Here is a 14,220-nt window from a genome sequence, read left to right as displayed (position 1 = left end):
GGCAAGTGCAGACAGAGGCGCAGCCGGAGTCCGTGGCAACGCTGCGGGGCCGCGTCTCTAAGAGCTACCAACTTCGAACCACAGTTCCCTTCCCTTCCTCAGAACCCTTCTAAGCAGCTGGGACTCCAAGCGGCAGAGAGCCTCACGGCGGGTTAGTTCTGGGCCCGGATGACTCCTTGCACGGAAAGCTCGAGCTGCAAACGAAGCCGCCAGCCCTAGAGAGGCGGCCTGGACGCCCACCAGCCCGCAGGGGTGCCTTAAACGGTGCCCAAACTGGAAGTGGCAGAACTGGGCCTGAGGTCGCTGAATTTCTTTAAAATGGCGATTTTCCACAAAGGCTGTCTCCTCTCCCCGTGGCAGCAGACGGGGCTTGTGCAAGGTCGGCGGGGGTCCCCACCAAGGCTCTGGGAACGGCGTCTCCTGACTTGTCACCCTGCTGCAGTCAGGCAGCGCGGGCCCCCGGGGCTCATCCGGGGCGGCCAGTCCATCCAAGCCCTGCTGTGGCTGGAGGGCGCTTGGTAGGGAGGCTGGGGCTCCCCTTCCAGGGGGACAGCTTGCAGTGGGACCCCAGGCCTCTCCCTGGCTGGTCCTGGGTTCCTTTCTCTTGTGACACAGGGTGTCGTAAGACCCTCGTGGCTGCTGGGGGCTTCTGGCTGTGACTGAGAGGGCCATCTCCTCGCTGCAGACCAGGCCGGCCACAAGATCCACCTCTCTCTGCCCCCACAAAGGGAAGTCCCAGCGGGGTGGCAAGGGGGCGCCGTAGCTTCTGCCCCAGGATCCTGTCCCAGTCCTGTGCTCTGGGCCTTCCTCCAAGCTGAAGGTTCTCCAATGTCAGAACCTGGTCCCAGATGCCCCGGAAGCCTTTCAGATCAGGAGGCTGTGACCAGGTAGAGCCACACCGGCCACCCAGAGCCAAGCCCCCCGTGTGGGAGGGAGAGACATCTAGGACCCCCGTGGGGTGGGTTAGAAACCTCTTCACAAGCATTTCAAGATACATGCGTCCTTTTTTTTTTTTTTTTTAAACCTTTTCATTATCAAAGTCACTCTGGTGAATCCAAGCATAAACAGACAAATCAGACTACAACGCGACAGGGTGCAGACGGGGAGGGAAAGGTGACGTCTATGTATATGTTCAGCTGCTCCAGCAGGACAGACAGCACTGCTTCCAGCTGGGACGGGGGGTGGCGGGGGAGGGGTGGGGGGGGGGGGGAACCATTTCCGAGGGGCGTGCTCCCCTCCCGGGGTATGCAGGGCTGAGCGCTGGCGGGGCTCTCGGAGAGGCTGGCAGTCACAAGCTCGGGTGGAATCGGGGCACAGAGTGTGGCCCTGCCCCAGGGGCCTTGCCTGCCTGACCTGCTGCCGCCTCTGGACCCAGGACGGCCGACCTGCTGCCAGCTCAACTCAGGAAGGGGACCAGGCCTTCTGGGAGGAAAAGGCTCTCCAAGTAGAAACAAGGCCAAAACATCCCGGGTCATTGCTGAGCCCACCCTGGCTCACGTCTGCGAGGAGAGGTGGGGGTAAGGGACGGAGTACGGTCATCAGGTTCATCGTGAGGGGACACACCGGTCGGGTGAGTTATAACTTAAACCAAGGGACCGAGATCTCACCTTGTGCCTGGGTTTTGCCTTCGCTCAGACACCCCTCTATTTGAGAGCAGGTGCCTCCTGCGTCTGAACAACGTCCAGTGCTGAGAAAGGGGCGTGGTGAGGCTGGGAACTTGGGACAGTGTGACATCGTGAGGGGGACAGGCAGTGACTGGGCTCCGCACAGCAGACACATGGGCATGGTGGGGGGAGGGAGGACAGGTGGCTGCAGTGGCCACGGGAGGGACAGGAGGCTCAGGACCCACCTCCCAGACCCCAGCACGCTCCAGGGATGCCAGAGGCCCAGGCTTGGGAACAGGCGGATGCCCCCAAGAGGCACGAGTCCTTACAAAGAGAACTGGTTTAGCCCTAAAGTCCCAGAACTGTGAGGTGGCCAAAATCGTGGCTGCAGTTCCAACCTTGAGAACTCAGTAAAACAGGGTTTCCGTGGGGCCCCCACCCTGCGGGGAGGGAGAAAGAGGCCAGCGCTCGGGACGTCAAGGTCAGTCTTCTCCGAGGAAGCGATCCACAGGGTGCCCCCCTCCCGCCAACCGACCACCTCCTCCCGCCAACCGGAGCCTTTCTCCCACGGGCCGCCCGCGGGGACGGTGGCACACGGGCCCCGCGGCGGACCCCGGGCCACCGAGCACGGGGAGGCCGCCTGGCACGAGCGAGCTGTGGGCGGCCGAGGCGGTCTGCCCTTCCCGCTGTCCTTCCAGGCAGAGAGCAGTGGCTCCCCGCCCACCCCCCATCACCCACTCCCACACTGTCCCTTCTGCCCTCTCCCTCCCCCCCTTCCCCTGCCTCAGCCTCTCCCGGGCTCCTCCCCCAACCCCCACCACAAAGTTGACATCCGCCCCCCGCGGCTCCCACACGGCACCCGGTTTCAAATCCGTTGCTGCTGCCGCTGCCTCTGTGACACCCCCAGGACAGGGCAGAGCAGGGGCGCCCGCAGTCCCTTGAGATAACCCAGAAGCAGCTCGCAGAGCCTCTCCTCCCTCTTCTAGGCGGAGGGGGAAAAAAAAAGAATCAAAAGTAATTGCCCGAGGAAATGGTGGGTGTGGTCGTCTTTTTAAACGTTTTTAAAAATATTTTATTATCGCCAGCCCACGCATCAATTTGGAAAGCTGGAATTTGCTCTTTTTCCCGTCACTGATTTTGAAGTCCCGAGCCAGGGCCGAGCGACAAAAGCAGGTTAAAGTGATTAACCGATTAACCGATCTGTGAGGAGCAGCTGGGGGAGGGCAGAGGGCGAAGGGCCAGATCATTATTCTTTTTTTTTCCACACTCTCTCTCTTCTCTCCACGATTACTGACCGCCCCGGGGGCCTGATCACAAACCCTGCTTGGCCAGGGAGGCGGACACTTCGTCGGCTAGCGTGGCGAGCTGGGGCGAGTCTACCATGTCGATGCTGCCCGTGGAGGACACGTTGCTGAGGTGCCGCGGAGACGTGTCCCCCGGACACCACGGGCGACTTGTACACGATCTCCGCCCCGTGGTCTGTCTTGGCTTTGGCGTTCTCGCGGAAGGTCAGCTTGTGGGTTTCGATCTGCGAGAGAGGAGGTAGTTGGGGGGGAGGGGAGGAGGGGTGGATTAAGCCATAGGAAGGGGAGCAAGCCCTGCCTGCCCCCCCCCCCCAACCACCGGGGGCTGCGGGGACCGTGGTCTGGTCTGGCCACCGTCCCGGAGTGAACACCTGCACGCAGGTCCTCCAGTGCCTGCCTGCCGGTCACCCGCGTCCCTTCTCCAGACACAGTGAGCATCGCTCGTTTCCTGTGCACCCTTGCAGAGATAGCCCACACGTGTGGGATAGAAATGTATATTTAATAGGCGCTTCACACTTTGGTTCTTAGACTTAATACCTTCCGTTACCAGTACTTGCTTCCCTGATGCTTGTTGAGGGCTGTGTGGTACTTCATCGCCATGCACCAAAATGTATCTATTCCCCTATCGATGGAAACTCAGGGTGTTCTAGCATGTGCTATCACAAATGACGCCGTGTATGAATATAGCCCTGTGTGCACGTCATTTCACACACGTGTAACCGTATCCTAGGAGCGGAATGGCTGGTAGGTCAAAAGACATGTGCGTTTTATCTTAATAGATATCATCAAACTGCACGGGGCGCCTGGGTGGCTCAGTCATTAAGCATCTGACTTCGGCTCAAGTCATGAGCTCACAGTCCATGAGTTCGAGTCACGCATGGGGTGAGCTCGAGCCCCGCTCCGGGTAACACATGAGCCCGGGGGAGGCCCCGCTTCTCTCTCTGTCTCTGCCCCTCGCTTACTGGTGCCCTCTCTCTAAAAAAAAAAATATTACCCAATTGCAAAGTAAAGCATGAGGGAGAAGCTGGAGATGATTAAGGGACATCCCCAGAGCCACTGCCGTCCAGCCGTGAGCCACACACACTCCTCCCCTTCGCCTTTGACTGAGGGCTTTGGAGGTGGCAGCAAAGCGTGAACCGCCCTGGAAGGTGTGCTAGAAACGATGGTGCCATAAAGTCCTTTTTCAAGGAGAGAAACAATGACCGGGCCAGGAGCCCAGAGGCACTTAGCTCCAGAGGATGCCCACGACACTCAGAAAGCCTGTGTCGCAGATGTGAGCAGTTCATAAGAGCTCCTGACGAGCCCGGAAGTGACGGGCAGGAATTCTCTCCTTTTTTTGGGTCCTAAGACCTTTGTGCATCTGGCGAAGCCAGAAAGATAGACACAAGAGGGCATGCGCTCAGCGACCCACAAGCGTTCTGCACAAACTCGGGAGTCCGTGGACCCCGGCTGAGAAGCCCCCGTTGCGGTGGGGGGGGGGGGGGCTTGGACGTGGCTATAAGTCCCCAAATCTCCCAAACTGAAGGGCGCTCTGGAGACGGGGGTCCTGCACTCCACCGCTTGTTAGAGCTTCCTGCCCATCACGGAGGAAGTGGGGGACTAGATAGGCGGGGACACTCTGGGGTCAGGACAGTGTCTTCTGAGTGGTGGGCAGGGCCAGGCCCACCCTTTCTCAGCCAGCACAGAGGTGAATTAAAACAGAAGTTCACACTCTGGCTTGACTCTAAGTCACGTTCTTAGCTGGTTACAAAGTACCAGGAACCTTCCAGAACACCATCTCCTTTGGGTTTCAGCACCACCCGGGGATGTGGATATTTCGGTCCCATGTTGCTGAGGGAGAAACGAGCTGAGAGCACTTGCCCGGCCTGCCCAGGTCCCACCTCCAAGCAGAGTCAAGCCCAGAGCTTTGCTCAGGACATAGAAGCTTCCAGAGACGGGCAGAGACCTTCCTTCACCCAGGGAATTGCCGATGCCCAGGCCTTAAACCAGGGAGGCGGTCAGGTGACAGAAGCTAGAAGAGCCACCGGGCTTTTGCAGAGAACCTTCTCCACAACCTCAGAGAACTGGGCCCTGCCTCACTTCCCTTGAAGCGCGCGGCCTCCCGGCCCCTCTTTTACCAGGGACCAGGCACTGAGATGATATTTCTGCACCTTGGAAGCCCAGTCTGGGGAACCGGGTCCACCCTGCTGTCCGGGGTGGGGGTGGGGGGGGGTGACAGGGGGTGCTGCGGGGAGCCAGAGAGCGCAAGGCCATCCAAGGGCGTGAGTACCCCGCCCTCCGCGCCCCGGCCTTCGGGGAGCTCGTCCGTGGTCAGGTTTGTCCTGAGGTCTCAGTCTGCGGCCTCTGCTTGAAGTAAGACCACACCAGCCAGTGCTTCTCCAGAACCGCCCCCTTGGGCTTTGGCCTCACACGCGGCACGGGGCCTGTCCGTTCAGAATGAACGGTGTGACGGCTGCCACTTCCAACCAGCTGGGCCACTTTGGCCAGTGCCCTTTCTCACGCTGGGTCGGGTCTCAGAGTCTGTGCCCATTCTGGGACGCCCCTTCTCCTTCCACCACCCCTCTGTCAGCTGCTGGGGGGCACTGCAAACTGGAAAATGAGCCACTTCCAGAAGTTCACGGCCGCTGGAGTGGGTGGGAACCCCCCAGAGAGCGCTTTGGCTGTGTTTCTGCAGAAAAGAAGTACGGCCCTAAGACCACATCCTGTGATGCGCCCGGAGGGAGCCTGCTCAGGGCCACAAGCCCCGGCTTCCCCTTCCCCCAGCTCCCACGGCGAGACCCGAGGACTCCAGAGACCGCCCGGATCGCCGAGGCCCGGGGTCCAGCAGCCGTCCCCGTGGACGATTCTGTGACCGACAGGCAGGGGCTCTGCGGGAATCTGGATTTCAGCATGACCGTTTTGCTCTGGCTGCCTGGTGACCCACTTACAAAATCAGGTTACGCTCCCTTTACTCGCTCTGGCACGCTGGGGCTGGCTTTGGGGATGGATGGCCACTTCCTTCCGTGGACGCTTGCCAACCACAGGGCCGACCGCCGTCACGGAGGACAGCAGCGCTCACCTTTCCGGGCATGAAAGCATCACCTGGGGGCTTTACAAACTCCAGGTGCCCAGGCTGCACCTGAGACCAATCAGAATCTCCAGGTGGGGTCTGGGCATCAAATCTGGCAAGGCTCCCAGGTGACAGCAACGGCCGGCGAAGGTGGCTCACCCGATGAGTCCTGGGGGTCGCTGAGAATCCACAGGAAGCCAATTAGTTCGGGCCCCTCAGCTTTCCTTCTCTGGAAAACCGGACCGGGTTCGTGCACCCCACTCCATTAACAGCCGTGTCTAAATGCGGCCTCCTCCCCACCCCGCCCCCTTGTACCTTTTTATTCCCTCCACCAGGGACGTGGGTGATGTTATCCAGGGACCCGATCTTCGACTGGACTCTGTCCTTGAAGTCCAGCTTCTCAGATTTTACCTCCACCTGGCCGCCTCCTGGAACACAACACACACGGGGGCACCAGGCCTTGAAGGAGGGCCAAGCAAGCCATTCCAAGTAGACCCCAATCCTTCGGAGTAGACGAGACGGTCCTTCATTTAGAAGGTAGTCTGGGCCCAGGTAAGAGCCCTTCCCAAGGGCTGGACAACAGTTTGCTCTCTAACCAAGGTGTGCGTCAGTATTGGCTCAACAAATCCTTCCTCCTTCGTTCATGCAAAGGTCAATGACAACTCAGGGTAGGAGAAAAGATTCTAAATTCTAAAGTGGTCGGCTTCCAAAGAGTGAAGTCTCTCTCGGTCAACATCCTGTAAAGCCACAGCCCTGCAAGGCCTCGGAACGAAACTAAATGGCAAAATGCACCCTAACGAAGGAAGGGCCCTGACCCCTCCCCCTCCTCGGACACTAGGTGCCGCACCCGAGCGTGGGAGCCGCGGCCAGAGAGGGAGACAGACAGACATCCTTCCCTTCTGGGGAAGGATAAGGCCGCCCAAGAAAGCTGCTCATGGCGGGAATGGTGGCACAGCTGAGGGACGGTTTTCGCTGGGAGAGACCAGACTCCCACAACAAGTGTAAGGGAAGCCGGAACGGGATGAGAGACGATCCGGACTACGTCTCTGCCAGCCCTGTCTCCCCACAGGAATGCTTGAGCAAGTACGGATTCAGCTCCGAACCGGGCCCACGGCAGAAGTCCCCACTCTGGACCCCTGGACAGGAGTTAGAATCTAGATCTACGCTGGCCGCCTCCTGGAACAGTGCGGTAGCCACCAGCCCCATGCGGCTACTTAAATTTTAATTAGGTACAATTAGCTCATTTTGTCCACTGCGCTGGCCACATTTTCAGGGCTCAGTAGCCACGTGTGGTTGGGGGCCACCACACTGGACGGAGCAGGTCTAGAACATTTCCATCAGCGCAGAGAGATCTCCAGATAGCTCTGATTTTCTTGTGGTGTGGGAAGGGGAGCGGGGAGGGAAGCATGGCAGAGCTCCAACGGCATTTACTGTCGAAACAAAGTCACGGCCGGAGCTTGGCAATGGCTGGCGCAGGCGGTGACGTGTCCCCTGTGTGGGCTGGGAACCAAACTGGAACATCCACAAGCCAGCCTTCGGGAGCCAGATCAGGCCTGTCCCCGGCTCTAGAGGCTCTGTGCAGCCTGCTTGGAGAACCAGGTTAGGGCTTAGGACCCGCCCCCCCTCCCCTCCCCCTCCCCGCCCCCCCCTCCCCTCCCCCTCCCCCCCCCCCCCCCCCGTCACGTTGGCTGGGCCAGCATGGCGCCCTGCTCAGGAGTGAGATGGGACAGCCACCCCTCCCAGGGCCCAGCAAGTTCCACCTTCGATGCTCCCCTCGTCAGCCCATCCCATCAATCCTTCCCAGCCACTTCAGGAGAAGGCACCACCCAGTCCCGTCCCGCACCTCCCCCCGCCGACCTTCCCCGCCTTCTGCAAGGGCTACCTGGCTTATGATGGATGTTGCCTAGCGAGCCACACTTGGAGGTCACCTTGCTCAGGTCCACTGGTTTGTACACTATTTGCACCTGGAGGCGGGAGAGGACGAGGGAGAGACAGAGAATAAAACAGGATGATTTAATTACGGGTGTAACCCCACGAAGAGCAGCCGTGTAAGTCCAGGCCCTGCTTGGACGGTGTTTCCTGTCCGCCGCGAGGAAGGCACCCGGTCATGGTGGGAAAATGTGTTGTTGGACTTCCGCCAGCCCTGCCCCAGGGGAGGTGGGTCTTCAGAGAATGACTGTGGGATTGAAGTGCCCTCGGTCCCACAGGGGGAAAACAGGGATATTTGTCACTGTGCAGGGCCCACACCGTTCGTTTAAAAGAGTCACTGTTTCCTGAGCTGAAAGTGACACTGCATTCGGTGGGGACAAAGAAAGGAGGGATCCATAGGATCCATTTGTACCGCACTTGGACAATCTTGTTGGACAAGCCAGAAAGCCACATCTGCTGGTCCTCAAAGAGGAGCGGGCAGAGTGGGGTCGGTGGGGGCGCTTCCTCCCAGGAGAGGCTCCCACAAAGCCCAGCACCGCAGCAAGTGTGGGGACCTTCGGCAAGCAGCACCCACAGCGGTTTGGCAGCTTGGAGGTAAGAGCCAGCTGGCACCTGGACAACACAGCGTCCTAGACATTTCGGTTCTCGAGCTCAAGGAGCAAAGCGACAGCAGGAGACGGGCAGACGGCACAGAGGACCCAGCAGGTCAGTCCCCGAGAGATGGAGCACAGCTCGGACACACACAGGGCTCAGAACCGGCCCGGGGCCCAGCACGCAGCTTGGCCACACTGCCCACTGCCCACCCTCCCGAGGGGAATGACAGCCGCTGAGCGCCCCACCGATCTCAGCTCAAGAACCGACTCCCTGGAGGGGATCCCCCACAGGGACCCCTGCATCGGCAGACGGGTTTTCTGGAGGAAGCCTCTAGAAAGCCGTGTCTGTGAGGGGGTCCCTGGATGGTCACTGAGGGACGCTTCCCAGGGCCTCCAGCAACCACCCGTGTGAGGCCACAAGAGGCCAGTCACCACGGAGTGGGAGCCCGGAGTTACCCAGGAGAGAGATGGCCTCCAGCCAGAGAGCCAGACAAAAAAGGAGGGAGATCTACTTCTGTCTAAATCACCTGGAACAATTCCAAATGATTTTAGTTAATTAAAATCATGCTGGCGTTTGCCACTTCTTGATGGAGAGTTGACCGAGGTCAACAGGCGCCCTTGGCCTGTGTCTGTGGAGTGAGGCAAGGGGAGCGCCCACGTGTGGCAGCCGGCGCCCGTGCAGGTGGACGGGACAGGGGTGAACGGTCCTGAGGGAACAGGGTCTGGGAGACAGCGCGCTGAGAGGCAGGGAAGGGGCCACGGGAGCTCCTCCTGGCACGAGAGAGAGGGAAGTAAATTCTGTGACCCAGACTTCCCTCTTTCCCCTCAGCCCGGATGAGGTAACCTGGGGAAAGGAGGGTGTGCAGAAGGAGGCAGAGGGGACAGGACTGCCTGAGGGTAGGAGCCAGGGCAGGGGCGGCAGGAGGAGTGGAGGCCCGGGGAGGGAGGAGGCCAGGCCTGGAGTGGAGCCCAGAGCCCGCGGGAGGCAGGGAGGATCCCAAGGTGGACAAGGGAGCTGGGCCTGCCAGCTGGGACATCCCCTCCAGGCTAGGGAAGGGAGGGCCACAAGCCAGAGGCCGGAGGGCCCAGGCCAGGGGTCTAGCACCCCCAAAACACCTGGCTCAAGTGCCCAGAACCCCCAGCCGCCTTCCACCAGGAGAAGAGCTTTCTGTGAAGGTTCCTACTGCAAACCAGCAGTGGCCACGCTCCAAGGACAATGCTCAGGGCCAGCCTGAGATATCCCGCGGCTCTTTGCCAGGTCACATAGGTTAGCCGGAGGCGGGCAGAGAGGGCGGGAGCACAGGAGGTGCCCTCGAGGAAGTCCCCTCATGTCCTGGGCACTGCCATCAGCAGTGGGAATGTACTGTCTGCCCCGAGCTCACGCCTGAAGCTACCTCTGGACCCCACAGCCCAGGCCCCACCAGCACGGCCTCCTGCCGGCCGACCAGACAGGAGTTAAACCAGAGAACAGGCCTTGCTCCTCCGGCCAGAGCCAAGGTCTGCAATAGTGATACCAGAGATCCAGGCGGAGCTAACACAGCAACCAGCACTCTGCGCGGAGCCCACGGTTGTGGGTCAGGGTGGGGGGTGGTCCCCACACCTTCCCCTTCCTTCTGGTAGCAGCGGGACAGGAGAGCAGGGTTGGGGACACAGAGGAAAACGCTGAGCAGACACTGGTGAGGAAGCGTTACGGAAGCGCCATGCAGCTCAGGGCGGGAGACAGACTCACATTGCAAGAATAAACCTCGGGGCTGGGCGCAGAGGTGCGGGCCCAGGCTGGGCACGTTCTGGAGAGACAGCCCGCCTGGGGCTACCACTGTCCCCCGCCCCCTGCCACCCTCCTGGCTGCCAGCCAGGAGCAAGGCACCTGCTCTCAGAAACCGTCCCCCCAGCCGGGGGTGGACCTCAAAGGGCTCGACCCTCCCACTTTGATGCGTTTAAATGTGGTTTCCAGTCAACCCAGAGGCTGGGGTAGGGGCCGCAGAGAAGGGGGGCCCGGCCGCAGGAGGCCCAGTCCGTACCCACGGTGAGTGACCACGGAGTGGCCGGGAGGGGAACAGCAGAGCTGATGGAGTGGGTAGGTGAGAGGTGAGGATGCCAGCCCCAAACCTCAAGGACTCCCCCACTAGGGACACCAGGCGTCCCCACGACATTTGGAGGGAGCCTAACGTAAAAGGGTCCAAGGCAGCATTTCTCTGTCAACTCCCAAGCGCCGCAGGCAGGGTCCCCTGTGCACTTTTGGGGGCTATTTTTCCCCTGAAGCCTCTGCCAGGAGAGGGGCCGGTTTTACACCTGAGCCGAGGCTTGGGGATCTGCTCGTCCCTCGCAGATGCAGGAGACAAACACGAGCAGGGACTGGACTTTTCCTGCTCTGAGTGAGGACAGCAAAACATCGCGTCTGCTCATCAGAACGGACGTGCCAGCCGTCCACAGGGCTGTCCGTCCACGGGGGATGAGGGGACAGAGCCCAGTCTCAGACGCTGCCCCTTTCCTCCCAACCTCAAACGGGCGGCGGGGCTCCCAGGAGCCCGTGCCGGGCGGTGGGGGGGGGGTGGACCCCGGGTATTATGCCGTGAGGACCTGGCCTCCAGGTTTGGGCCAGAGAGAGGCTCAGCCATCCTCCTGTTCTGCAGAGGCCGGGGGCCCCACAGGTGCTGGGGTCCCACCCCTCCTAGAACCGTGGACACGGGTGCAGGGAGCCTGGGGGGCACAGACTCTGCCCCCGAGGACGGTTTATTCTCTGCAATGTCTCGCAAGTATATATTCTCATGCCGCTTGTTACAAACCAGAACCACGGAACGGGCCCAGGGAAAGTGTGACGATACTCACACTGCCGCCTCCTGGCACGTGTTTGATATTATCCTTTGAGCCACACTTGGACTGGACGTTGCTAAGATCCAGCTTCTTATTAATTATCTGCACCTTTGACAGCCAGAAAAAAGGATGAATGTCACATCAGGCCCAGATGCACCTGCTCTGCCCTGACACACTCCGCTTCCTGCCTTGAGGGCGGGGACCAGGCTCCAGGCGGAGGGCAGGAGGTCTGAGTCACAGCTTCCAGGCAGCCCCCCCCCAGGAAGGCGGTTCCGGAACCGTGAGTGACTGCGGGCAGGGCCGGGCTCCACCTCACCGAGCTGGGTTTGCAAAGCACAGCCACTGGGAGGCAGCTCTTCCCTTCACCAAAGGGCTGCACCACGGAGGCCCCCCAGAGGGCACATCTGAGGCCTGGAAACTGCAGCTGAGCGGCCGCCAGGCTGGGCCGGAGCGAGGTGTGCTCGATGACGTGTTTAAATGAATGAATAAAAAGTGCCATCTGTGTCCTCGTTCGCACACCCACCAGGCCCGCCAGAACGTCCGCGAGACCTTTCTGTGGCTGTGCTCAAGCCTGTGGGCACTGCAATTACATACAGCTAGATCTCCCTCTATTTTAATCCCAGACCCCACCCAGACCTAGAATTAGAATCTCGGTCTCCCCTTGGTGCTTCGGCCGCACGGCGAGGTTTGGGGATCGCTGCCATCACGGGGAAGAGACACAGATGACTCTGGAGAAGAAGGATCCAGACACCCCTCCACGTGAGGGCTTTGCCACCTGGAAGGCAGGGTAGGTGCCTGACCTTCTATCCATCGGCTCGCCCTTGTCCACAAGGCCGCCAGGGGCTTAAAGGGAAGCGGGCACATGTTCCTGAGGAGCTGTGGTCCAGAAAGCTGTGGTCCCCCTGTGTTTCTAAGAGGCTTCTCTCTCCAGGCACCAGGGAGGCGGTGCGGGGTATCACTGTTTTAGCGGTGATTTTTTACCCCATTTGTCTAACAACGGAAATGCACAGACGACCGCGGCACAGAGGAGAGCTGAAAAACCTCCCGGTTACCTCTGCTGGGGCTGGGCGACCTCTTTATCACAGGTGTCTTGCCCCCAGGTGCTCCCTGCTTGTAAACTGTGCCTTAGTTTCCCATTCATCGCTGATAACAGCGGCCAACTGGATTTCCCGATTAAGAGCCAGCGTTGCTCTCTGAAATTGTGGCAATGGCACCGAGATCTCAGTGTGGCCAGGCGGGGCCGTTGCTCCAGAGATGCAGGATCCGTGAGGACGGCTGTGGCTGGGGGTCGGAGCCCTGGCCCGGCTCCTGCGGGTAGAAGGGTCCCAAACTCTGACCCAGGAGCCACAGTCAGCCATCAAGGGTGCCACAGGTCCTCGCAAAATGGGGAAATGAGGACGTGATAGCAAAATTTTGTCCATCCTACTTTTTGGTGTGAAAATGGCCTTTCCTTTATTAAATTATTAGTTATTAAGTTACATTGATAGTAGGCCATATTTAGCATTTTAAGATGTCCTTAGCCTGACGGAATAAAGACAGAGTAATCTTCTCTCAGACCCCATCCCTTTTTTTTTCCCTTCGTTTTACTGGTCTGGATCTAAAAACCTGGTAAGCACATATCTAACCCCCCATTTTTTCTTTCCTTCTTTTAAAATTTTTAATGTTTATTTTTTGAGAGAGAGAAAGAGACAGCACGAGCAGGGGAGGGGCAGAGAGAGAGGGAGACAGAGAATCCGAAGCAGGCTCCAGGCTCTGAGCTCTCAGCACAGAGCCCAGCGTGGGGATCTCACTCACAGACTGTGAGATCATGACTTGAGCTGAAGTCAGACACTCAACCCACTGAGCCACCCAGGTGCCCCCTAACCTCCCTTTTCCATTTTCTTTTATGTTCCTTTAAAATAAAAAGCTATGGGGGAGCCTAGGTGGCTCAGTGGGTTGAGTGTCTGGGTCTTGATTTCAGCTCTGGTCATGATCCCAGGGTCGTGGGATCGAGCCCTGCCTCAGTGTGGACCCTGCTTGGGATCCTTGGGATTCTCTCTCTCCTTCTCTCTCTGCCCTTCTCCCCTACTCTCATGTTCTCTCTCTCTCTCTCTCTCAAAAAATAAAAATAAATAAAATGAAAAGCTATGTATTTTTCATTAGAAAAGTAACATAACATTATGATTTTGAAAAATAGTTTAAACAAAGCAAAAAACGGTTTTCCTGCCACCCTACCACAACCACAATTTCATTTTGTGATATTCCCTTGAAGTCACACATATATAAATAAAACTACCATCATGTACATATAAATGGTGGTAATTACTTACATACAATAATGTATCTTGCTTTATCAAGTAACATCCATCTCCTAAGCATCTGCCTTGTCTACAGTCATCAGAAGGATTATTCTGGGCACCTGGGTGGCTCAGCCGGTTAAGCGTCTCACTTCCACTCAGGTCATGATCTCACGGTTCATGGGTCCGAGCCCTGCGTCAGGCTCCATGCTGACAGCTCAGAGCCTGGAGCTGCTTTGGATTGATTCTATGTCTCCCTCTCTCTCTGCCCCTTCCCCGCCTGTGCTGTCTCTCTCTCTCTCTCTCTGTCTCAAAAATAAGTAAATATTTTAAAAACTTTGTTACGAAATAATAGGTCCTATTCCATTTTGTGATATCTGTGTGATCAGACATTTGTATCGATTCCATTTTAAATAGCAGAAACAGCCTCACCACAAATATCCTTCTGCAAGGAGCTCTTTCCATATTATGGATTATTTCATAGCAGAGTCCCAGAAGTAGAATTTCTGGGTCAAAGTAATAAATACTCTAAAAATTCTCCGTACACCTCTGCAAGCAGCTTCCTGAAGGGGCTGGATCACTCTACCCTGTGAGCACCGCTGAGAAAGTCCGTTTCACTGCACAGCTCCCAGCATCAGGCATGTAAAGAAT

At 58.4% G+C, this 14,220-nt stretch overlaps 1 protein-coding gene across 1 annotated transcript in view; it reads right to left on the bottom strand.

Annotated features, from left to right (window-relative positions):
• Positions 1–2,831: 2,831 nt before the first annotated feature.
• The window catches only part of MAPT (microtubule associated protein tau), a 96,668-nt gene continuing 85,279 nt past the window's right edge, over positions 2,832–14,220 (bottom strand). The window contains 5 exon segments of the mRNA XM_042916189.1: positions 2,832–3,041; positions 3,043–3,132; positions 6,273–6,385; positions 7,840–7,921; positions 11,309–11,401. Coding sequence (XP_042772123.1) covers positions 2,916–3,041; positions 3,043–3,132; positions 6,273–6,385; positions 7,840–7,921; positions 11,309–11,401 — 504 coding nt within the window. The 3' untranslated portion in view covers positions 2,832–2,915.

This window comes from Panthera leo, chromosome E1, assembly GCF_018350215.1.
Source record: "Panthera leo isolate Ple1 chromosome E1, P.leo_Ple1_pat1.1, whole genome shotgun sequence".
NCBI lineage: Eukaryota > Metazoa > Chordata > Mammalia > Carnivora > Felidae > Panthera > Panthera leo.
Note: the sequence above shows the minus strand (reverse complement) of the source record. Positions and strands in the feature narration are given on the sequence as shown.